Source organism: Rhinopithecus bieti, unplaced genomic scaffold (assembly GCF_001698545.2).
Source record: "Rhinopithecus bieti isolate Rb0 unplaced genomic scaffold, ASM169854v2 scaffold_3041, whole genome shotgun sequence".
NCBI classification, from domain to species: Eukaryota; Metazoa; Chordata; class Mammalia; order Primates; family Cercopithecidae; genus Rhinopithecus; species Rhinopithecus bieti.
The window spans coordinates 2,068,916-2,093,618 of NW_016804262.1; the positions used below are offsets into that span (position 1 = coordinate 2,068,916).

Below are 24,703 nucleotides of genomic sequence, written 5' to 3' on the forward strand. Positions count from 1 at the left end.
ATCTAGCTTGTTTAATTTTATAATTGCAATGCTTTATTAAAAATGTGATAAAATATACAAAACATGAAATTTCCCATTTTACCTTCTCGTTTATTTATTTACGATAAGGAAGGTCTTTTCTGTCCCCAGGCTGGAGTACTGTGGCGCCGTCATAGCTCGCTGCATCCTTGAACTCCTTGCCTCAAGCTATCTTTCCAAGTAGCTGGGACTACAGATGTGTGTCACCATGCCCAGCTAATTTTTAAATTTTTTGTAGAGATAGGGTCTTGCTATGTTGACTAGGCTAGCCTTGAACTCCTGGCCTCAAGCAATCCCCCTCACATGGGCATTTTATCCATTTTTAAATGGTTCAGTGGCATTAAGCACATTCACATTATTGTGAAACTATAACCACTATCCATCTCCAGAACTCTTTTCATCTTGCAAAAACGGAAGCTCTGTACCCATTAAACAATAACTTCCCACTCTCCTCCTACTAACCCCTGGCAGCTACCACTCTGCTTCCTATCTCTATTAATTTGTTTACTCTAGGTACCTCATATAAATGAAATCATATAATATTTGTCCTTTTGTGGCTGGTTTATTTCACTTAGAATAATGTCTTCAAGGTTTATCATGCTGTAGCATATGTCAGAATTTCCTTCCTTTTTAAGACTAATATTCAATTATATGTACATACCACATTTTGCTTATCCATTCATCTCTTGGACTTTTGAATTGTTTCTACTTTTTGGCTATTGTAAATAATGCTGCTAAAAATATGGGTGTACAAATATCTGTTCCAGTCCCTGCTTTCAATTTTTTGTGAATATATCCAGAAGTGGAACTGCTAGATTATATGACAATTCTATGTTTAATTTTAATTGCGATGCTGTTTATTTATTTATTTAGTTTTTGAGACAGAGTCTCACTCTGTTGCCCAGGCTGGAGTGCAGTGGTGCGATCTCAGCTCACTGTAACCTCCGCCTCCTGGGTTCAAGCAATTCTTGTGCCTCAGCCTCACAAGTAGCTGGGATTACAGGAATGTGCCACCAAGCCCAGCTAATTTTTGTATTTTTAGTAAAGATGGGTGTCACCATGTTGGCCAGGCTGACCTCGAACTCCTGACCTCTGATGATCTGCCCGCCTTGGCCTCCCAAAGTGTTGGGATTACAGGCGTGAGCCATTGTGCCTGGCCTTTTAAAATTTTTTTTTAAAGACAGGGTCTTGCTCTGTTGCCCAGGCTGGAGTGCCAAAGGTGGAATCATGGGTCACTGCAGCCTTGACCTCCTGGGCTCAAGCAGTCCTCCTGCCTCAATCTTCCAAGCAGCTGGGACTACAGGCATGTGCCACCATGCCCAGCTATAACTGTGATGCTTTTTAGCAGTTACAAAATCATAACATTCTCTAAATATTACAAGAAGGGGACAAACTTTTATGATCCCTTTCTGAGAATGGTGCTAAAAAAAAATCCCTTTTCTGGGTATAAACTCACCTGGTGATGCAACGGGGAGCCAGACTGTCATGCTGCCAGAGCCGGGGATGCTGCATTCCTCCACTGTGAAAGTGAGGGTCTCCACGGGCAGGCTGAGGCCCTCAATGGGCCGTGGCTGGAGCCTGACTCTGAGGGATGCCACTGGCCAGACACTGAGTTCTGTTATTAGACCTCTGTCTGCCCACGTAACCTCTTCCCAGGCTGATGAGAAAGCCGGGGGGGGGGGAAGGTTTCAGAGAATAAGGAGCACCTTCCTGTAATTATTGATTAACCAGGGGCTGGCTCCAGGGCCAGAGGCCAGGGAGGGATCTGCAGGTCAGTCCAGCCCTACCCCACTGCACTTCTCAGAATAATCGTTGTCCCTAAAGATGGATTCACATGGTGAATAGAGAATAAAGTGCATAGTTTTAAACTCTCACAATTGAGAATGGCCCCAACACATCAGCCCAGACCTGGAGGTTGGGGGCAGGGTGGGAATTTAAAATGACCACTTTGAGTCAGGGTATCTGGGATCTTGACCAGCTCTGTCACCAACTGCCTGTGCCCTCTTTACCAAACAACTTCTCTTCTTGAGGCCTCGCTTCCTTATCTGAAAAGTGAGGGAGGAGGAGCAGATGATGACCAAGTCCCTTTTGGTTTCAAAAAATCCTTACGTATTTATTCTGTGGGGTCTCCTATAGACTTCTGCTTTTGGCAGACTTCAAGATGCTTCGTCACTTCAGGTGGAAGGTAAGAGAGGACTTGCTTGCTGGGAGTCAACCTCAGGCTTTCCCCTTTAGGGGAGACGGAGGGTCCCTGCAGGAACACCAGTGATGGACAGGGTGTCCTACACACCAAGTTCTGCTCTCTGCTGTCCCCTCACAGACTACAGAACACCAAGTGCCTGCTGCCATAGTCTGCAGTGTCTTTGGTCCTGGGTGGGCCCACCGAGCCCTTGCTCAGTGAGAGTCCTGGGCCAGGAGCCAGACCTCACCCTAGAGCTGCCAGTTACTAGTAGTGCAGTTTTGAACAAGCCACTTTACCTCTCTTAGCCTCAGTCTACTCATCTGAAAATTGGGGGCAATACCTCCCAGCACTCAGGGTTTAGAATTTCAGAGGAGATTGTATATATGAAGCAATTTGTAAGCAGCAGTTATCCAAGAGCTATTCTGGCTCAGACAACTAAAGTCTTCGTTGTTCCTTCTGTTGTCTAGGTGAGGGCAAGTCAGGCTGAATTGTGCAGGTATGTTTTCTTCTCTTTCTTTTTTTCTTTTCTTTTTTTCTTTTTGAGATGGAGTTTCATTCTTGTTGCCCAGGCTGGAGTGCAGTGGTGCCATCTCGGCTCACCGCAACCTCTGCCTCCTGGGTTCAAGTGATTCTCCTGCCTCAGCCTCCTGAGTAGCTGGGACAACAGGTGTGTGCCATCATGCCCAGCTAATTTTTGTACTTTTAGTAGAGATGGGGTTTTACCATGTGGGTCAGGCTGGTCTCGAACTCCTGACCTTGTGATCCACCCACCTTGGCCTCCTAAAGTGCTGGGATTACAGGTGTGAAGCACTGCGCCGGGCCTGGCCAGGACTACATTTTTTCATGTGAACCACAACACTAAAAATTTGTGTGTTGCTGCTCTTATCTTACAAATCAGGAAATAGGGGCTCAGAGAGGTTGAGTAACTTGCTTAAGTCATACAGCCAGCAAGTGGTAAAGCCGGGATGGGAACTCGATCTGCATGACTACAGAGCACACAGGCTCCCCATCAGTAGATTAGAGAGAGGAAGGTCTGCTTTGGTGCAGAGACAGGTGGGATCTGTGATGCCTATTCTTGGTTTCAACATTCTTTTAAACTCTCCTATCTGAGCCTCGGACTTTCTGCAGCCTTCCTGTTTCAGGCTGGCAGCTTGTAGTCCCTCTCTGGTTATTTTCAGGTCTGTGTGTGCCACAGAGAGGAAGGGGGCAACCACAGTGGGCTTTCCAGCCCTGCTGCAACCCCTTTTGAACTAGCAGGCGAGAGGGGTGGTGGCCTCCAGCGTGCTCTTCTGTTCCTGTCTGCGGGCATGGCTGAAGCAAACAAACCCACCCACAGTAGCCCCCATCGTGCGGTGGATCAGTGCATGTGCTTGGTTCTGCCTGGCACTGCTGATGGGGCGGTTCCTACAGAAAGACCCAGATGCACAGGCTCTGAGGACTGTTTCAGAAGCTCTGTCCCTCCATGCCTGGCCCTGTCCACTTGGGAGTTCCATTAGGCCATGCCTCTTCCAGCTGTCCCAGGATCTTTGCTCTGGGTTAGGATCGGCCTGAAACCCAAAGCAGAAAAATACATTCTAATGAGCAGTTGCTGGTCTAGAAGCTTCTCAGCCTAAACTTTATTTCAGCATTTTTCTTTCCCTCTGAATTCAGCCATGAGGCCATCCTATCAGCTTTAGGCTCTGTGGGATCCTTGAGAGAGTTCCCCTCCAAGGGACGGACAGATGGTCCCCTTCACGGTCCTTGTGGTTGCTCAAAAGCCAAGCACTAGTTTCTTTTTTTCTTTCCTTCCTTTCCTTCCTTCCCCTCCCTCCCTCCCTTCCTTCCTTTTGTTTTCTTTTTCTTTTTTTTTTTTCCAGGCAGGGTCTCACTGTCATCCAGGCTGGAGTAGCGGCCCCCAATCACGGCTCACTGTAGCCTGGGTCTCCGGGACTCAAGCAATTCTCCCACCTCAGCTTCCCTAGCAGATGGGACTACAGGCGTGCACCACCACACCCAGCTAATTTTTAAATTTTTTATAGAAATGGGGGAGTCTCACTTTGTTACCCAGGCTGGTCTGGAATTCCTGGACGGAAGCAATCCACCCACCTGGGTCTCCCAAAGTGTTGGGGTTACAGGCGTGAGCCACTGCCCCTGGTGTTAGTTTCTGTCTGTCAAGTCAGGAGGGCAGCCATGCACGTTCTGATGTCTACGGACCACCTGTGGCCCAGACCGTGTGTCGGGTGTTTAGGTGCCATCCACAGAACCTTCCTAATAACCCTGGTCAGCATAGGCATTCTTATCTCTGACAGGTGAGGAAATGGAGACTCAGATTCTGAACCAAAGTCACAGACACAGTAGATGGTGGGTCTAAATGGGGACCCGGGTCTATCTGACTGCAAAGTCCAAACCGTTTCCTTGCCTCTGCTCCAGCCTGTGAGGAGCAGCTGGGCAGAGCGACTGTGCCTTTACGGTGGTGAGTCTTCCGATGCCCAAGCCTCACCCCAGACCGATTAAATCAGAATCTCTGGAGACCCGACCCAGACATTGGTGGGTTTTAGGGCTCCCTCCCGGCTGATTCCAGTGGGCAACCAGGCTACCAAGCACTGCTTTACCATAAGGGTAAGAGTCACATCGCCTCCTCGAGGACTCTCCAGGTGTGCCTTTCACAACGTAATCCTGTTCACGAAACCAAAAATCAAAACAAGTGCCCTTTTCTCATCAACAGAACCGGGAGGAAGGGCTCTGATGGGGCTGGCTGTCCCCTGTTCTCCCCGCTCAGGTGCGACGCTGTGGCAGGAAGCCACCCCCTCGGTCGGCCGGTGCGCGGGGCTGTTGCGCCATCCGCTCCGGCTTTCGTAACCGCACCCTGGGACGGCCCAGAGACGCTCCAGCGCGAGTTCCTCAAATGTTTTCCTGTGTTGCCAGGACCGTCCGCCACTCTGAGTCATGTGCGAGTGGGAAGTCGCGCTGACACTGAGCCGGGCCAGAGGGAGCGGAGCCGAGCGCGGCGCGGGGCCGAGGGACTCGCAGTGTATGTAGAGCGCCGGGCTCCTGCGAATGGGGATTGCCCCGGAGACTGAGCCAGCCTGCCCGCCCACCGCCCCGCCCCTGCCGCCCGGTTCCCACCAGCCTGTCCGCCTCTGCGGGACCATGGAGCGGTAGCCGAGGAGGAAGCATGCTGGCCGTCCGCTGCGCGCTGCTGGCTGCCCTGCTGGCCGCGCCGGGGTGGCGCTGGCCCCAGGGGCTGCCCTGCGCAGGGTAAGGGCTTCGGGCGCACCTGGAGGGCTGGGGCAGCTGGCGGCTGGGGGAAACCGCCGTGGCCACCGCAGTCTGGGGGAGGTTGGAGGGAGGAAAGGAGGCGCGACGTCTCGCCTTTTCTGTGGCTGCCTTGAGGCCCGGCGGGCACCTAGCTGTGTGGTCGCGGGCAGTGGCTATTGCGCCCCCTGCTGCGCTTGCTCCCTTGGCCCAGAGCTCTCCCCGGAATGCCCTGTGAAGCTGTGCGGGAAGCTCCCTAAGGTCAGTGTATAGGACTGTGTCCTTGCAAACCTGACTTTCCTTCCCAGTGCCCCCATGAGCCTTTACACAACCGCGAACCAGTTTACTCTAAGGGGAGACGGCCCGAGAGGGCGCGCCCCAGCTGGGTGATGAACCCGCCTGGCAAGTCCTTTGTATCAGCAGCGCCCCTCTTCTCCCTCTGCATTGGGGGTCCACCTCGCCTTGTCCTCTCCCGACCCCCGCGGGTGCATGTGTGGATGACAGTGCCCTGACTATGAAGGGACTGACATCATGGGCGCTGAGTCACAGATCTTCCCGCTGCACGGAGTCAGTTCGGCAGCCACCAACTCTGGGAAGCCAAGTGCCCCAGTCCTGGGAATTGAGTCGGGAGGCTGGCAAGGGAATGAGACCTCCTGGGGCTGGCACATGCTGGACTCCCCTCCAGACAAGAGAAGGAGCTGTGAGGGAGAGGGCAGGGGCACTTGTTGCTCCTGTTGACAGTAATCTGCCCCTGGCAAACCAGGCTTTTCTTGGACTCTGGCCGCATGCCCAGCTGTGTGTCTAGTCTCTCTTCTGGAAGAGCTGGGCAACTGGCTCTCCAGAGGTTTATTTTAGGGTCCATGTGCTTCTTTGAGGACACAGCAGAAAACTAAGGGGCAGCTGACAGGCTTCTGGAACAGCTGACGAGGCTGGGGAGGCTGAAGGCTAAGACTTTCAACCACTAGATCACACTGCGTTCCAGTCCTAGGTGAACACTGATCTCTCCCTTTGGGAAGGTGACTTTCTGCAGCTAGAGGCTGAGCTGGAGTGTCTGAGGCTCTCTTTGCTATTTGAATGGTTGTGGTCCTTATGATTGGAAGAAAAAAGGAAGGGATTCCTTTTTAAATACACATTTATAACTCTTGCCAGTAACAGCCACTGTTGATTGAGGCACCCATTCAATGTTTTCTAATCCTCCTCTGTATCTACATATAACTGTTTGAAAGAGGAGACTGAGGTTCAGGGAGGTTGGGAAGGCAGGTTGTCAGGCCCGGGTGGTGGAGGCCGACCCCTCCCATGGCTCTGTGCTCCAGCGTGATAGATGTCTAAGACTCTCAAATATAGAACTAGATCAGCAGGCAGAGTTGGGGGCATTGGGGCAAGCTGAGAGTCACTTTTGTCTGGCTGAGTGCTGGGGCAGAAAAGGCTGAGGGAGGGAAGTGGAGGCCCAGGCTTGCCCATGGTGGTGTTAGAGGGATGCAAGACAGGTTTCAGGCCTTGGATGGCCTCGGGAGCAAGCAGGGCTCCCTTGGCTGCCTCTGTTGCTGTCACACAAGCCCAGGGCTCCTGCCCCAGGGAGGTTATTGTTACTGCTGTAGTTGCCACCACCTGTTGCTCCTGAGTGGATGCTAGGCCCGTCCAGGGCAGCCAGTTGCAATCAGTTTTCTGTTTCCCTGGTGCTCAGGAAGGTTAGGAGAGGAGGTCTCATGACCTGGACAGCCCATGAAAGGCAGAACTGAGAGACTGGAGAGGAAGTGAAAGTCCTCCCAGCTCAGAAGGAAAACGCAGAGAAGTAGAAATACCCAGCTCCTCTCCCACACCCACACAGACTCAGCCCACAAACTGGAGAGTAAAAATAAAGAAATCATACAGGAAGCATGGAGCAAATGACTGTGAGATGTTTCGCTTTAGAGAAGTGAGGAGCAGAGGGGGAGCAGAAGCTGGAGTTGGCTGAGAGGGGAAATCCGCAGGTACAGCCTGCGGGGCTCTTAGAGCCCAGAGATTTGTTTTCCTGGGGATCAGCTACCGCCCACACACCCTGTAGCTGCCAGGACTTCTCAGGTGTGCTCATTGTCTCAGGGCCTGGACTAGCTGGGACTTAGGCTTCTGCCATTTCCAACACTCTGGTGCTGGAAGGCTGGACTTGGGTGACTCAAGTTCCCTCTTGCTACTGCAATGCAAGGAAAATACACAAAAGAAGTATGTATACCTTTAAGTATCTCAAAGACCTATCTCAGCTTCTGAATTTCCTTCTAGGGCAACCTCTTCCTGCCCCCAGTACCCACATACATGCCTAGCCTCATCCTAAATCAGTATTTCTCAAAAGCTTAGTTCTGAGCCTAGCACCAGATTTGGTGTGTGTGTTGGGTGGGAGGGCTTGGTAAACATGATGAGTTTTGAACCCTAACCCAGATTTATTAAATAAGAACACCTGGGAGTGAGGCCTGGGGCATGTCATTTTAAACAAACTGCCCCTCGTGATTCTTAGGGACTGTCAGTTTTGAGGACAGCTTCCTAAATGGTGTCGTTGAGGAGCTGAATGAAGGCCCTCCCTCCTCGGGCTCTCTGTTGCCAGAAATCTCTCCTTGCTTTGGCTTGCTGCTTGTTTATTCATTGCAGCAAACATTTCTTGAGTCCGTGTAAAGCCTGTGAGGCCTGTGTAGGATCAGCTATGCAGACTCCACCCTAAAAGGAGCCTGAAAATGGTCATGGGTAAATCCTGAGAAGGGCTGAGAAACCCCAGACTCTGACCGGGCCACTTGGTACCAACTACCCGTGAACAGATTGTCTGGCTTGGGGTGGGGGGTGGTTAGAAAGAGGAAGTTCCTTTGACTGAGGACCAAGATCCCAAGGCAGCAGACACACTGATCCTGACCCTGAGCCTCATCTCCAGCCCTTAGCAGCAACAAATACTCCCCTCGCTGGGTATTCGTAGATTACACAAAGTAACCTAGGTGCTCACTGCTGAAAATATACACTCCCTTCCCCACTCTCCTGAATCCCTAGCCCACCAGGCCTGGAAGCCACAGACCCAGCAAGCAACCTAGTTTCCAGTCACTGAATCTAGTCTGGATTGAAGCTGTGCTCTGTAATACGGTAGCCACTAGCCACGTGTACCTGTTTGAATTTGAATTATGCCAGCTCAGTGACTCACGCCTGTAATCCCAGCACTTTGGGAGGCTGAGGCAGGAGGATCTCTTGAGCTCAGGAGTTGGAGACCGACCTGGGCAACAGGGTGAGATGCTGTCTCTACAAAAATATTTTAAAAAATTAGCTGGGCACAGTGACATGAGCCTGTAGTCCCTGCTACTCAGAAGGCTGAGGTGGGAGAATCACTGGAGTCCAGTCTACATGGAGCCATGTTTGCACTACCGAACGCCAGTCTGGGCGACAGGAGACCCTGTCTCCAAAAAAAAGTAAATTAATTTAAATGAAATCAAATAAAAATCTTAGTTTCTTAGTTGCACTAGTCACATTTAAAGTGCTCAACAGTCACCTGTTGCTAGTGGCTACTGTACTGAACAGTGCAGATACAGATCTCTTCCATCATTGCAGAAACTCCTACCAGACAGTGCTGGGCTAGAGTGTTAGTTTCTTCCAGAGGTTTTCTGCTTTCTTTTTCCTTTATCCCCCTCTACCTGCTGCTCTCCTCCACCTGAACACAGCTCATTTTGTGTAGGTAATGGCTAAGGCCTGCAAGCCAGACACATCTCTGCCCTGCCCTGCCAAGTAAAAATTATAAGACCTTGGGCAAGTGATTTAACTTCTCTGAGAGCCAGTGTTCTAAAAATAGAAATAATTGTATTACCTTGAAGGGTGGTTATGAAGATGAGATGAGCTAAGTAAGGTATTAAATAGAGTGTTTACAGAAGTCGCTAGCGCACAGCAAGTGCTTAAATAAGTGTGGGTAATCATTCATTCACTCCAAAAACATATTTTGAGCTCCTGCTCTGTTCCAGGCATGATTCTAAGAGCTGGAGATACACGGTGAATAAAAGAGACAAAAATCCCAGGCTTAGTTGAGTTTCCTTCTAGTGTGGGAGACTGTTAACGGGACGTAAATTAAGTATGTGGTATGCTAGCGACTAGTGCTAAGGAGAAAAACTAAAGTCGAGAGGAAGACAGGCCCCGTGTGTGTTTGTGGCAGGGTGGGGTGGCAAGGTGCCTTAGATGGGAGGCCAGGGAAGGCCTTGCCGAGAACATAATATTTGAGTGAAGAGCTGAAGGAAATATACAAATCTTTAGATTGCCTATATGTCCGTCTTGGGCAGGAAAATTCTTGCCTCCTCTTTAACAATGTGTACCACCTGAGGATGTGTTATGTTCTGGAGCAGAGGGCTCTGTGGATGCCCCTGCCCTGGAGAGGTATCTCTGAGGTAACAAGTCCTTGGCCCTTTAGCTCCTTGAAATCTAGCAGAGGGAAGTGCTAAATACCAGGTCATTAACTGCAAGTCTGCAGGTGGGATCCTTGAGGGCTGGAGTAGCAAGGGGAAGGTGGCAAAGAAAAGCCTTTTTTATTTTTTGAATACAGGATGTTACTCCTGTAGACCTCTCACCTCAGCTTCCTGAGTAGCTGAGACTACAGGCGTGCACCACCACGTCTGGCTAATTTTTTGTATTTCTAGTAGAGACAGGGTTTCGCCATGTGCAGACTGGTCTGGAACACCTAGGCTCAAGCAGTTCACTCGCCTTGGCCTCCCAAAGTGCTGGGATTACAGGCGTGAGCCTTTGTGTCCAGCTGGGAGGTTTTTTTGTGTAGTTAATCTGTGTTCTTTACCCTCTCCTCTTGCCTGGGATCTGAAGAGGTCAAAAGTCCCTGGCAAAGGCAGAGGCTTTTCTGCCACTGAGTTCAGGCTTGACGTTAGCTGGACCTCAGCAGCCTCCCCCACTCCTGCTCATCCCTTGCCAGCTCTGTCGGGTGGTTTGTACCCTTAGGAATGTGCCCCTGAGGCCCTGCATCCAGCCTATTCTCCCCAGCACCTGTTCTCTGAATCAGTTCCCACTCCACTTCCCAACTGCTTTCCCAAAAAGCATCTTTTGGTCTTCCCTCTCTATATGATGGTTACAATAACTGTTAACATTTATGGTGTGTCAACTGTGTGCAAGTAGCTGCGCTAGGCCCTTGGCATCTGTGATCTCATGTAATCTTCAAAACAGCCTCAGGTGAGAGGTGTGCTGGCCCCATTGCATAGATGGTGGGCTGCAGGACAGGATGAGAGGCCAGTTTTGCACATATGGAAACTGAAATGTCTTTTGTTTTCATTTTCGTTTTTGTATTGAGACAGAGTGTCTGTCTCCCAGGCTGGAGTGCAGTGACGTGATCTTGGCTCACTGCAACCTCCACCTCCTGGGTTCAAGCGATTCTCCTGCCTCAGCCTCCAGAGTAGCTGGCGTTACAGGTGCACAACACCACAACTGGCTAATTTTTGTATTTTTAGTAGAGATGGAGTTTCGCCAGGTTGCCAGGCTGGTCTTGAACTCCTGACCTCAAGTGATCTGCCTGCCTCGGCCTCCCAAAGTGCTATAGGATTGCAGGCGTGAGCCACCGCGCCTGGCCGAAATGGAAATGTCTGCTAGACAATCAAGAGAGGATACTGAGAAGGAGTTGGATATGGGAGTCAGAAATTTGGGGATGAAGACTGAGCTTGAGAGGTAAACGTGGGAGTCACGTGCTGGCAGATATTATTTCAAGCCCTGAGAGTGGCTGAGGTCCCCCACGTCTATTCATAGGACTTTTGGTCAGGGGAATGTTTTACAATCCACATCACTATAAATGAATTTCCTCTGTCTCTCAGAGAGGCAGCTGAGGTAGCAGAGAGAAAGCAGCTTTGGGGGCAGGCAATCCAGGCCTATCTCCTCATTAACTGCTTCACCAGCTAGGGGACCTTTGGGCAAGTCACTACAAGCTTTAAAGTATAAAATGCTTTTTGAGGCCGGGTGTGGTGTATCATGACTGTCATGCCAGTGCTTTAGGAGGCCAAGGCAGGAGGATCACTTGAGCCCAGGAGTTTGAGGCTGCAGTGACCCATGACAGCAACACTGCACTCCAGCCTGTCTCAAAAAGAAAAAAAAAAGAAAAAGAAAAGTATAAGATACTGTAACAGACAAAAATGCATGCTTGATAAATGTTATTGATCCTAAGAGTCATTTTTTTTTTCTTTGAGACGGAGTCTTGCTCTGTCACCCAGGCTTGAGTACAGTGGCGCGATCTTGGCTCACTGCCACTTCCGCCCCCCAGGTTCAAGCAATTCTTCTGCCTCAGCCTCCCGAGTAGCTGGGATTACAGGCATGCACCACCAAGCCCAGCTAGTTTTTGTATTTTTAGTAAAGATGGGGTTTCACCATGTTGGCCAGGCTGGTCTCAAACTCCTGACCTCGTGATCCGCCCACCTTGGCCTCCCAAAGTGCTGGGATTACAGTTGTTCCCTTTTTGCTCTTACACACCCTGCTGTGGGGAATAACTTTGCATATGCCTCTTGTTGTGTGAGTGCAAGTACTCCTGCAGGATATATTCCCCGAAGGGGAATTGATGGGCAAAGGCCATGAGATTTGTCATTTGGAGAGAATAGAAGTTGCACCAATTTATACTTCCAGCAGCGTTGTGAGAATACCTGTGTCCCTACGCCCTTGCCAAAAGTGTGCTATTAACCTGGTATCTACACAGACAATGGCTTCTGTGTGGAATTAATTTGCATTTATCTTATCTGAATAAGATTGCATGGGTTTTTTAATGTATAACCGACATTTGCATAATCTGCTATGACCTGCCTGTTCATATTCAATGCTAATTTTATTTTGATTGGGTCATTGATCTTATTGTTTACAGGAGCTCTTAACATATTAACATGTCATACATGAGTTGCGTATTTTTCCAATTTGTCTTTGACTTTTTTTTGGTGATGGGGGTGGTTTTTGCCATGAAATTTCTCTGTCTCTCTTTCTCAGGGTCTCACTGTGTCACCCAGGCTGGAGTGCAGTGTCATGCTCATGGCTCACTGCAGCCTCAATTTCCTGGGACTCAAGCGATCCTCCTGCCTCAGCCTTCCGAGTAGCTGGGACTACAGGCGCACACCACCACACTTGACTAGTCTTTGTATTTTTTGTAGAGACGGGATTTTGCCATGTTGCTCAGACTGGTCTCAAACTCTGGGTTCAAGCAATCCTTCCTCCTTGGCCTCCCGAAGTGCTGGGATTACAGGTGTGAGCCACTGTGCCTGGCTGCAGATTTTTTTTTCCAACTGTAATTGAATTTACCAGTCTTTTTTATTGCTTCTGGGTTTTGTATCATACTTAATAACATCCTTCCCATTCCAATATTTTATTTTATTTATTTTTTTAGAGAAGGTCAATCCACCTTTATTGGAGGAAACCTTGCACTGTAACTGTTTTAAATAATGTGTGCCCTGCCCCACCCAGTGCCTGGTGGGCTCAGATGATCATCTCTAGCTGCCGGGCATACTCGGTGACCTGTTTGGCCAGTTCTGTGGAGGGAATGGTAATGTCTTCCGACTCCTGCTGCTGGCTGGCAAAACTATATTAGTTGTTGGGACCCAGGACCCACCCTCACTTCTTGGTGTAGTCGGTCATCTTTTTGAGTGTGTTGAAGAAAAGGATCTGGTGGCCTCGGTGAAAGGGATTTTCTCATAGGCTTTCTCAATGCACCCAGCGAGCTCATCCCTGATGGTGTTAAGCAGGATGTCGATGAAGAAGGTGTAGCTCTCGGTGGGGATGTTACCCTTGGCCAGGAACACTTTGTTGTAGCTGCCCTCCATCAGGTATTGCTCCAGCGGCACAGGGTGTTTGATGTAGACATTGGTCTGGATGTCCTTGGCAGGCAGCCACTCCAGCTCCGTGTGGAACTCAGCCACCCGCTTCTGGGACAGCAGGAAGAGGAGGTTGAGGCCCAAGAGCTGGTGCATATAGGCTGACTCGGGAAGCTGTTACTTGTAATCAAAGTAGCAGCACTTGGGCTGGGCCATGTGGCGCTTGAAGGAGGGGATGTCCTTGCATAGGATGCTCCACTGGCCCCGATCTCCAGTATGTCACGGGCTAGAATGAGCTGCTGTTTGGTCAGCTTGGTCCCTGTGGTTGGCAAGAAGTTGAGCTCCAGAAGAACTAGCTTGAGGCAGCCCAGCCCTTCCCTGCACTTGCTAAGGTTGGGGCTTTTATGGTTCCACTCACCCTTGAGTTGCTTGTACTTGCCATCTGCAGTCTGCAGGACAGGGCCCTAGGTCGCCATGGGCCCAGAGCTCACGGCGCTGGCTGCACCGTTCACCTCCCCTCATTCCAATATTTTGAAAGATTCTCCTTTTCTGGTATTGTTAAGAGTTTCAAAAGTTTAAATATTTGATCCATTTTTGAACTTATTAATATTATGGATGAGGTATAAACTCTGACTCCAGCTTTTTCTTTCCAATTGTCACCTGACATCCCTTTACAGTTTATTGAATCCATGTTTCCCCCACCGATTTTCAAAGTTACATTTTAAATCTACCAAATTCCTGTATACTTGGGTTTATACTGCCTCTTGGCATAGTGAGTAGTTAAAAGCACAAAGTCTGAGGCCTGGTTGTCTGGACTTGAATCCGGGTCACCCCTAATTAGCTATATAACCTCAGTCTCTTCTTCTGTCAAATTGACTATTGAAAAGATCAAGTTAGTTAATCCATGCAGCACACTTAGAAACTGCCTGTATGTGTAGCAGGCACTTAGACTAACTTGTTATTTTTTTAATGTGGTAAAATACACATAATGTAAAATGTATCAGCCAGGTGCAGTGGCTCACGCCTGTAATCCCAGCACTTTGGGAGGCCGAGGCAGGCGGATCATTTGAGGTCAGGAGTTTGAAACCAGCATGGCCAACATGGTGAAACCCCATCTCTACTAAAAATACAAAAATTAGCCAGGCATGGTGGTGGGCACCTGTAAGCCCAGCTACTCGGGAGGCTGAGGCATGAGCATCACTTGAACCCGGGAGGCAGAGGTTGCAGTGAGCTGGGATCGTGCCACTGTACTCCAGCCTGGGCAACAAGAGTGACACTCTGTCTCAAAAAAAAAAAAAAAAAAAATATATAATAACGACTTTAAAGTATACAGATCAGTAGTGCAGACTGAACTCTTTTTTATTTTTATTAGTTCCGAACTTTCTAGTCTCTTAATTTGGTCTCCCTATCCCCATGTGCCAGTATTGCACTGTTTTAATTATGTAGCTTTATTTTTTTCCTTCTTACTTTTTTAGAGACAGGTCTCACTCTGTCTTATTTTTTTTAGAGACAGGGTCTCACTGTGTTGCGGAGGCTGGAGTGCAGTGTCTCGATCATAGCTCACTGCAGTCTTGAACTCCTGTACTCAAGCAGTCCTCTTCCCTTAGTTTTCTGAGCAGCCAGGATCACAGGTGAGTGACACCATGACTGGTTAATTAAAAAAAAAAAGTGGTTTTTTTTTTTTTTTTATAGAGATGGAGTCTTGCTATGTTGCCTGGGCTGGTCTTGAACTCCTCGTCTCGAGATCCTCTCGCCTCAGCCTCCCAAAGTGTTGGGATTACAGGCATGAGTCACTGCACCTGGCCAAGTAAACTTTAGAGATTAATTAGGGAACATTGACGTATTTATAATGCCGAGTCTTCCTATCTCTTGGTAGGCCTGATGGGGCTTATTTATGAGGGAGGAGGAGCTGGGGCAGGAGAGCCCAACATTCAGGTCTCACTGAGGGGAGATGTGCCCGTGACACTTCCATTCGGAACTGCTTCCTTGACGGTGATGTGGCGTGAGCTGGACCAGTTTGTGCATGCATGTGTGTACCCAAGCTCATGGCACATGGGGTGGGGAGGGGTGGGGAGGGGTGGGGATGGCTCAGCAGTGATTGGAATGCAAGAGTGGGGACTTTGGGGCCTGTATGAAAAAGTGTTATGGCAGAGTGACACACCTACAAAAGAGTGTGGTCAGCATAGGTCTCACACTGGGTGAGTTTTCACAAACTGAACACACGTGTGGAACCACCACCCAGAATAAGAACTGAACAGAAGCATCCTCAGGGGAGCCCTAAATCCCCCATGCAAACCCCTGAAACCTCCCCTTACCCCTACCAGCTGCTCCATCCACACCTCCACATGACTTCTTAAATCTTCAGCTTTGCTGCCTCATAGCTAAAGGGATCAGGGAGGGGAAGCTGGGGAGTCTGTAGATATGGAATGGGGGTGCATACATCAGGTTCCTCCCTCTCCCTGCCCTCCAGAAGCACATAAAAAAATCTGACTGAGGGCCAGCCTCCCTGTTACACTCTGAGACTGTGCTCAGAGATAGAAGACAAGCCCTTTTAGGCCGTACTTCTGGGAAGGCAGAGGGCTGCGTGTTAAGCCTGGACTGAGAGTCCCAGAGCCTAGCTCCGGTCCTGGCGATACCATTCACTGCTACGTGACTTCTGGGCCCTGGTTCTCCTCATCCACCAAAATGAGTAGGTTGGCCTGAGTCATCCTTAAGAGCCCCGAATAGCCTTAAAATAGCACTCCTCATCTCAGCACCCCACTCCCTGGCTGTAGCTTCTCACTGTCCCTTTTGGGACCAAAATCCTGTGTGTGTCCATCTGCAGGTACTAATGGCTTTCTTCTCAAGCCCTGCTGCGTCCTGCCTTTAATCTCTTTATTTCTCTATCTGCTCCTGGGGTTAGGTTGGGGCCAGGGAGTGGATTGTTTGCCCTCCTTAGATATCCTTTCTTTTTTTGAGACAGGGTCGCCCAGGATGGAGTGCAGTGGTGCGATCTTAGCTCACTGCAAACTCCATCTCCAGGGTTCAAGTGATTCTCCTACCCCAGCCTCCCGAGTAGCTGGGATTACAGGCACACACCACCATGCCTGGCTAATTTTTGTTTTTTTGGTTTTTTGGTTTTTTTTTTTTTGAGACGGAGTTTCACTCTTGTTGCCCAGGCTGGAGTGCAGTGGCATAATCTCAGCTCACAGCAACCTTCTAGTTTCAAGCGATTCTCCTGCCTCAGCCTCCCGAATAGCTGGGGTTACAGGCACCTGCCACCACACACCGCTAATTTTTGTATTTTTAGTAGAGACAGGGTTTCACCATGTTGGCCAGGCTGGTCTCAAACTCTTGACCTTGTGATCTACCCACCTCGGTCTCCCAAAGTGCTGGGATTACAGGCGTGAGCCACAGCACCCAGCCTAACTTTTGTATTTTTTGGTATAAATGGGGTTTCACCGTGTTGGCCAGGCTGGTCTCGAACTCCTGATCTCAGGTGATCCGCCCGCCTCAGCCTCCCAAAGTGCTGGGATTACAGGCATGAGCTGCAGCACACGGCCTTAGATATCTTCTCCTCTAATTAGTTTATAATCTCTGAGAGTTGACCCAGGCTGGACCTTCTTGGACTGGAGCCAGGTGGTTATCTCTGATGCTGCCAGGGGAGGATTAAATGTTTTATCTCCTGAGTTGGTCACATGCACACGTGGGTCTCTGAGTCAGCTTTGAGCATTACCGGTTTATGGATCCAAAGGAACCTCCCTCCCAGACCCTCTCTCTAGCAGTATACAGTCCATGGTGTGGATGGGAGGAAGGCAAGGCCAAGGTAAATACTGACTCCGCCAAATACAAGACAAATACAAGCAGGTACAAGAAGTACAAATACATATGTGGGGGAGGGAGCAAGGGCCTGCCAGCCAGAGCTAGTCATCTGAGAAGAGGGGGTTGTGGACAGGTGGGGCTGGGAGCTGAGTCAGAGAGGGCCCCTGGGCCTCTGGTTAGAGCCTGGGAGCCTTGACTTGCCATAGCCTGGGGCCTTGCCTCTTCCTGGACAGTGGCCGAGGGTGCCCTCTGAAATGTTAAGGAGAAATGAATGGGCCCAGACGATGGGGTGACCTGGGGAGGACGCGAGATTTGGAGTCCAAGGGGAGGCAGTTTTAGGCTCTAACTCATCCTATACATGCTGCGGCTGTGGGGAAGGGAAAGAAGGGCCAAGGGCATGACTCCTGGCTCCTGAGAGTCCCTCGGTGTCCCATTAGGTTGGTAGCTGCAGTGATGGCACTGACCCCCCACTTATGCACACCCCTCAAGCCTCAGCATTCCCTTCCCTGGGCCTCTGAAGGGTAGAAAGATCTGAGAAGAGCGGGGAAGAGGAGAGGAAATTGGGAGAGGGGGAGAGAGAGGGTGGTGGGGAGCCCAGAGAAGGGAGCTGGGGGTGGAGTATGGAGAGCTACCTGGGCCAAAGAGGGAGAGGCTTTGGCCAGGCTCACCTGGGTCCAGCATGGATTCCCTCACGCATGAGCTGTGTGAATTTGGGCAAGTTCCCTAACTTCTCTGATCTCTTGTCGCCTCAACAATGAAATGGGGACAAGACTTCCTCCCTGGAAGACTTTTCGTTAGGAGTAGTGTGCTCGTAGGGAAAGCCCAGGGCTCAGGGTAAATGTCCCAACTCTAATGATTGTTATCATCACATCAAAGCCAGGAGCCAGTCTTGGTCCAAAGATGGAGAATGCAAGAACAGGTGACCAAGAGCCCTGGGACTTGTCCTAGCCCTCGTGGGAGCAAATTCTACATTTGTTTCCATTTGGATACAAGGTGCCCACAGGCCTCTCCTGGAGGCTTCTCAGCACCCACCTACTTTTAGATCAAGACCATTATTGCTGGCAGGGGACCTTTGGTTCTTCTGTGGCCCCATCTGAAATCCTATGCCTTTGCAACCCAAGAAGCTGGGTCAGGCTGGGGGGCCTCCTGTGCTGCCAGCTGGCCTGGGCAGCGGGGACCTGCGTCCCTGCTTAGAAACCGGGGTGGTGGGATGGGATTAGCAGGCACGAGCCAAGTCTATGTCCTCGGTGGCAGGCCAGGCAGCTGGATCACCACTTACATAAACGGGGCCAGGAAGCTGAACTTGTTTTTGCTGGCAAGAGCCGTGGCAAGCTGCAAGAGAGTTGAGAAATATGTGTCTCCGTGTGCATGTTTTTCTCTGGTTATTGACATTTGCAAGTTTACTTGAAAAGGGGAAAAGTAGAAAACAACAAAGCTGTTTGGGTTCCTTGCACCCAAACTTACATCCCAGTTAGGGAGGAACCCCACTTTCCCAGAGCTGTGCTGCAGGGTCCCTAGGCCAAGGGGTGTCTGGGCTATGGTGGGGGTCCCAGTGCCTCTGGGAGGGGGATTCCTAGGCCACCGGGACAGGGAGATATGGGCTTGCTTGCTGGGAGTTACTAGGACCTAAACTCTCTTTCCCTTGAGGAATGGGAGGCAAGGAAGGTTGTGGGAATTTTCCCTCCTCTAGAGCTCTCCAGGGAGAAAGAAGCATTTTTCTGAGGGCACTGGGATGATCTGGTCATCATCCTTCTCCCAAAGCCATCAACTACTAAAATAATAAATCCATAGATTAATTATGTGTTTTCAAGCTGAGTATTGTCTGCTTCTTGCCCTCTGAGAGCTAATGATTGGGCGCTATGGGATGCTAGACCGCAGGAGTGGGGGCCCGTGGGGGACCTACAGGTCACAGTCTGAACCCTCATTTCACAGAGAAGGCCAGTGGGCTCTGCCAGGGGCAGTGACGTGCCCTGGCTGCCTGTGAGTCATCACAAGACCAGGAATAGAACTCAGGTCGCCTGATAGCACAGAGCTATTTCCTCTACACCAAGGGGCCTCCCGCTTGTGGAGATGTACTTTATTTTATTTATTTATTTATTTTTGAGAAGGAGTCTTGCCCAGGCTGGAGTGCAGTGGTGTGATCTTGGCTCACTGCAGGCTTTGGCTCACTGCAGCCTCTGCTTCCCAGGTTCAAGCGATTCTCCTGCCTCAGCCTCCTGAGTAGCTGGGATTACAGGCGCGCACCACCGTACCTGGCTAATTTTTGTATTTTTAGTAGAGATGGGGTTTCACCATATTGGCCAGGCTGGTCTCGAACTCCTGACCTCAAGTGATCCACCCGCCTCGGCCTCCCAAAATGCTGAGATTACAGGCATGAGCCACCACATCCTGCTGAGATGTACTTTATATTAAAGAACAAATCAAGGCAGACTGTATGTTTGTGTCAGCCCAACCCCACACAATTAATAGTCAGTGATTAAACTGACCAGACCAGACACCAAGTGCCATTGACTGTTGAGGAGGAGCTTGGGGGTTTGTTTTCGGGAGGCAGTACTGCCTCCTTTTGTGATCTTAGTCCCAGGTGAGGTGCTTCCTTGTCCTCTCTGCAGAATCCCATTCCTTCTTAGCCTGGGCTGAAGGTGCTCCCTCCCCATATGTGACCCTGGCCTTGCCGCAGTCCTTGGGTGCCCCTTCCTCCATCCTGCCTCTGTACTGCTTCATGATGCACGGGAGCCAAGTTGGGGCAGGGGACAGTCGGTTTTTTCTCAGGGAGATGGGAAGAGAACAGAAACAAGAAGCAATGGAATGCTCCTGTCCTGGAGGCTGGTGGGGCAGTGGGGAGAAGTGGGGAAGCCATTGAGCCTGCACATACTTTTGACAGGCTTGGCTCATGCCTGCCAATCCCATCCCACTGCCTGGGTTTCTGAGCAGGGACATGGGTCCCCACTGTCCAGGCTAGCTGGCAGCACAGGACAGCCTCCAACCTAACCCAGGCTCTTGGGTTGCAAAGGCATAGCATTTCAGAAGGGGCCACAGAGGAACCGAAGGTCCCCCTGCCTGTGGAGTCAGGCCTGATCTCCTTGAGGGTGCTAACACCCTCCATGTTCCCCTGTAGGTCCTCCTTCCCTCCTTACTGCGTTTCAGATACTCCAGACACCAGCCCTCCCCAGGACTCTCACTGTTTTTTTTTTTTTTTTTTTTTTGAGACATAGTCTTGCTCTGTGTCCCAGCTGGAGTGCAGTGGCACAATCACAGCTCACTTCAGCCTTGACCTCCCGGGCTCAAGTGATCCTTCTGCCGCAACCTCCGAGATAGCTGGGACCACAGACATGTGTCACCATGCCCAGCTAATTTTAGAGCTTTTTGGTAGAGATGGAGTTTTGCCATGTTACCCAGGCTGGTCTCAACCTCCTGGGCGCAAATGATCCTCCCATCTCAGCCTCCCAAAGTGTTGGGATGGCAGGTGTGAGCCACGGTGCCTGGTGACTCTCAATTCTTTTTTTTTTTAATTATTATTATTATTATTACTATTTTGGAGATGGAGTTTTGCTTTTGTGGCCCAGGCTGGAGTGCAATGGCACGATCTCAGCTCACTGCAATCTCCGTCTCCTGGGCTCAAGCAATTCTCTTGCCTCAGCCTCCCCGGTAGCTGGGATTACAGGCGCGTGCCACCACGCCCATCTAATTTTGTATTTTTAGTATGGGGTTTCTCCATGTTGGTCAGGCTGGTCTGGAACTCCCCACCTCAGGTGATCTGCCCGCCTTGGCCTCCCACAGTGCTGGGATTACGCCTGGTGACTCTCAGTTCTTAATGCCTTGCCTATGCTGTTCTCTCTTTATGGAATATAACTCCCTGTGGCTCCACTTATTAAACCCCCATCCATTTATCAAGGCCTTGATCGATCAAATCTCTCTTCCCCCTTTAGAATAATTGATCCCTCTTCTTAGTTCCCTCAGTATGTTGGAGACATTTATATCAGGTTGGCCTGTATTATAGATAGTTTTAAGTTCTAGGGCTTTGTGGGGTTTAAAGAAGATTACGATATGGAAAAGATGGGAAGGAGTGTCAGTGCATCGTAGATACTCAGTAACTTCAATATGGAGTTTTTTTTCCTGGATTAGGAACTTCTGAACTTGCACATCATGGGTGCGCAAAGATTATTGAATTCTTGAAGAAGAGACAGGCATAGGCTTGTAATCCTGGCTCTAAATGCTAGCAATTGCTCACGGACAAATGCTCTGTTGATTGTGCACTCTTTGCTAAATTTCAGAGTGTGCACCAGCCACGCCTTCGCCCCCGCCTGCCCGCCTGCCCGCCGTCTCCTGGGGCCTGCTATGCAAGGCCTGTGTCAGGCTAGCGGGGAGCATGAAAGCGACTGGGCATATCTCCCAGGAGCAGGAAGGACTGCTCTCAGGAGCCCTCCTCACCTGGTTCCCCATCGTATGTCTTCCTTTTGGCTCTTCTCTTTGGTAGGGCCTACTTAGGGAAGGCCCCAGCAGATTCCCAGGGAACAGAAAAACAGGGACAGATGGGAGGAATCAAGGCTGAGCCCAGGGATGGTGTCTTGTGTCCACTAGGGAATCAGGCCTACAGGGGAAGGCTGGGCTATGGGTGCAGAATTCAGTGACAGTGACAGTGAGAGAACTCAGCAGTGCAAGGGCAAAGTGGCACTATCTGGCCTGAAGGTGCTCAGAAGCTGCTTGTGTTGAAAAACCCACCCTCATCCCCCCATACCCCTCAGTGCCCACTGTGCTCTGCCGTACCCTCTCCCTCCTTCCTAGAAATCCTAACTCAGACAGACCCAGGCTATCTAGCCTGTTTAATTATATCTATATATTCATTATAAGAGCAATATAGGCAACTTATAGAAAATTCAAAAACTACAGAAAGACGCAGGGAAGAGAAAGAAATCACTTCTAGCACCATCATTTGGAGCGGAGGACAGAAGTAGCAAGAGGACACTTCTGTGAATGTTACTTGTTCTGAGAGTCACACGTGACGCTTCCCCACTGCCACCCGGCTGTCAGGGGTGCTGAGTCAGAGATTTGGGTCAGGAGGCAGAGGGCTGAGTGGGCGGGAGGGAAGGGGCGGTGCTGCCCACTCAGACTTTAGCAAGTATATTTTCTTATGGTCTTTATGAGTATTTCTTTGACCATTCTGCATACGGTGCTTTTAAAAGCGTAGTTAACACAGTGTTGTTCACAGGTTCTAGAGGAAATATATTTTGAAGCAGGGCTGTGACAGGCAATACTTGCCAATGGGTGGTTTATAATTAATCATTCCCTATTTTAAAAAATAGTGACTCAGTTTTAAAGATTCAGAAAACCATTACTCAAGTTCCTTGGCAGAGGAAGTGGCCATTATGTTGCTCCCTGCAGCTCTGCTTTTGTGGAAGAGGAAAAAAAAAGTATTTTTATTTGGTATTTCTCTGAGCTGCTCAGATACTTTGGCCATTGTGAGTGAGTGCAGGAGCAGAACAGCCCCTGCTATTGTTCAGGCTGGCCGCTAAACATGGCAAGAGCTTCCCGCCGAACTGGGGTAGGGGAAATGACCAGAAAGACATATTTACTGGATTTGGCAAAGGCAGAAGCAGAAAAGAGAGCTTCCTCTGGCTCCAGGAGTCTATTTCCTTGCCTCAGCGGGCTCCTCTGCCCCCCAGCCTGGGCCTGCCCATCGCACAACACGAGAGGGCACCACTTAGACCCCTTCACCGCAAACTGTGCTCCTGGGAGTTTTTGGTGCTGAGACCCTCCCTGTGGGTACCCCTAATGTGCCCTATATTCAACAAACATGCACTAAGCACCTACTGAGTTCTCTGATGAGTGATGACCAGGAGCTTCCAGTGTTGTCACCATGGTTGGAGAAGGGACCTTTTTATAGTTGAGGACTGTGCTGTGTGAAAAGTGCCAGTGATTGGATGAGCCGTGGTGGTGCTTGACCCCTGTCTTCGACCTTCATGCATCCTGCACTTGCGTCTGTTGCATGCTGGTGCTCCTAGACTGCCCTGTGAATTCTGATTTCTGCTAATCAGCTGAGGAAGGGATATTGCAAGCATTGCACTGGGAGCAGTTCTCTTTGGGCACTGTTTCCATCTTTGTTCCTGCAAGTTTGTCATTTGTGCAGGAACTTGAAGTCTGTGTTAGGCTTTATCTTGACAGCTGCTTTATCAAGTGGAAAATGGAAAAGTGGAAATATTGGTGCATCGATTAGAAGTGTTGTTGCATCTTCCATACATAACCGCATTCAGGCACTGATGGACTTCAAGATGTGGACTGGATGTGGTAAACTGCTGCCTCCATCAGGTGCCCACTGGAGTTCAACGCACTGTACCATGTGTTCAGTTGTGAAGGAAAAGGACACATGTCACACACACGCCAACACCAGCAGTTTCACTCTTAGGGAAGTTCCTGGGCAAGTGCACTCACTGAGTCATGAGAAAGTTAATAGCCGCCCTCTTTGATATGGCAAAACACTGGGAATGACCCCAAACCTCCCTCAGTGAGAGAATGATAGGGTCACACAACAGAATATTACATAGCAGTGAAACTGAATTAACTATATATGTCAGTGAATCAGAGAAACGTATCAATGAGGCCGGGCCAGGTGGTCATGCCTGTAATCCCAACATTTTGGAGGCTCAGGTGGGAGGATTGCTTGAGGCCAGGAGTTTGAGACCAGCTCGGGCAATATAGTGAAACTTCATGTCTCAAAAAAAAAAAAAAAGAAAAGAAAAGAAAATAGCCAGGCATGGTAGTGTGTACCTGTAGTCCCAGCTACGTGGGAAGCTGAGGTGGGAGGATCAGTTGAGCCCAGGAATTTGAAGTTGCAGTGAACTGTAATTATGCCACTGTACTTCAGCCTGAGTGACAGAGTGAGACCCTGTTCCAAGAAAAAGAAAAAAAAAAAAAAAAAAAAGAGCAGCCAGGCACGATGCCTCACGCCTGTAATCCCAGCACTTTGGGAGGCTACGGCAGGAGGATGGCTTGAGGCCAGGAGTTAAAGACCAGCCTGGGCAATATATTGAGAACTTGTCTCTAGTAAAAATTAAAAAAATTAGCCAGGCATGGTGGTATACACCTATAGTCCCAGTTACTCAGGAGGCTAAGGTGGGAGGATTGCTTGAGCACAGGAGTTTGAGGTTGCAAAAAGCTATGATTGTGCCACTGCACTCTAGCCTGGGCAGCAGACTGAGACTCTGTATCACACACACACACACACACACACACACACACAAAGGAATTTCGAGAAAAGCACCAGCTGGGCGTGGTGGCTCATGCCTGTAATCCCAGCACTTTGGGAGGCAGAGGCGGGTGGATCACCTGAGATCAGGAGTTCAAGACCAGCTGACCAATATGGTGAAACCCCATCTCTACTAAAAATACAAAAAAAAAAAAAAAAAGTAGCCGGATGTGGTGGTATGTGCCTGTAGTCCCAACTACTTGGGAGTCTGAGACAGGAGAATTGCTTGAACATGGGAGGTTGAGGATGTAGTGAGCCGAGATCGCGCCACTGCACTCCAGCCTAGGTGACAGAGCTAGACTGTCCCTTCCCCGCAAAAAAAAAAAAAAAGAAAGAAAAAGAAAAGAGAAAAGCACATCATAGCAGAAGACTATATTCAAACCATTTATATGAAGCTCAAAAATGAAGCAAAGTTAAGAAAACTGTAGGGATCCAGGGGTAGTGAACCTGTTTTTAAAAGTTAGG

General features: G+C 49.7%; 1 protein-coding gene and 1 pseudogene across 1 annotated transcript in view; one reads left to right on the forward strand and one right to left on the reverse strand.

Annotated features, from left to right (window-relative positions):
- The first annotated feature begins 4,369 nt into the window (after positions 1-4,369).
- The window catches only part of IL6R (interleukin 6 receptor), a 63,215-nt gene continuing 42,881 nt past the window's right edge, over positions 4,370-24,703 (forward strand). Inside the window, exons 1-3 of the mRNA XM_017867428.1 lie at positions 4,370-4,410; positions 4,959-5,210; positions 5,265-5,437. Coding sequence (XP_017722917.1) covers positions 4,370-4,410; positions 4,959-5,210; positions 5,265-5,437 — 466 coding nt within the window. The remainder of the gene's footprint in view (positions 4,411-4,958; positions 5,211-5,264; positions 5,438-24,703) is intronic.
- Positions 12,689-21,438, reverse strand: LOC108526606 (26S proteasome non-ATPase regulatory subunit 8 pseudogene; annotated as a pseudogene).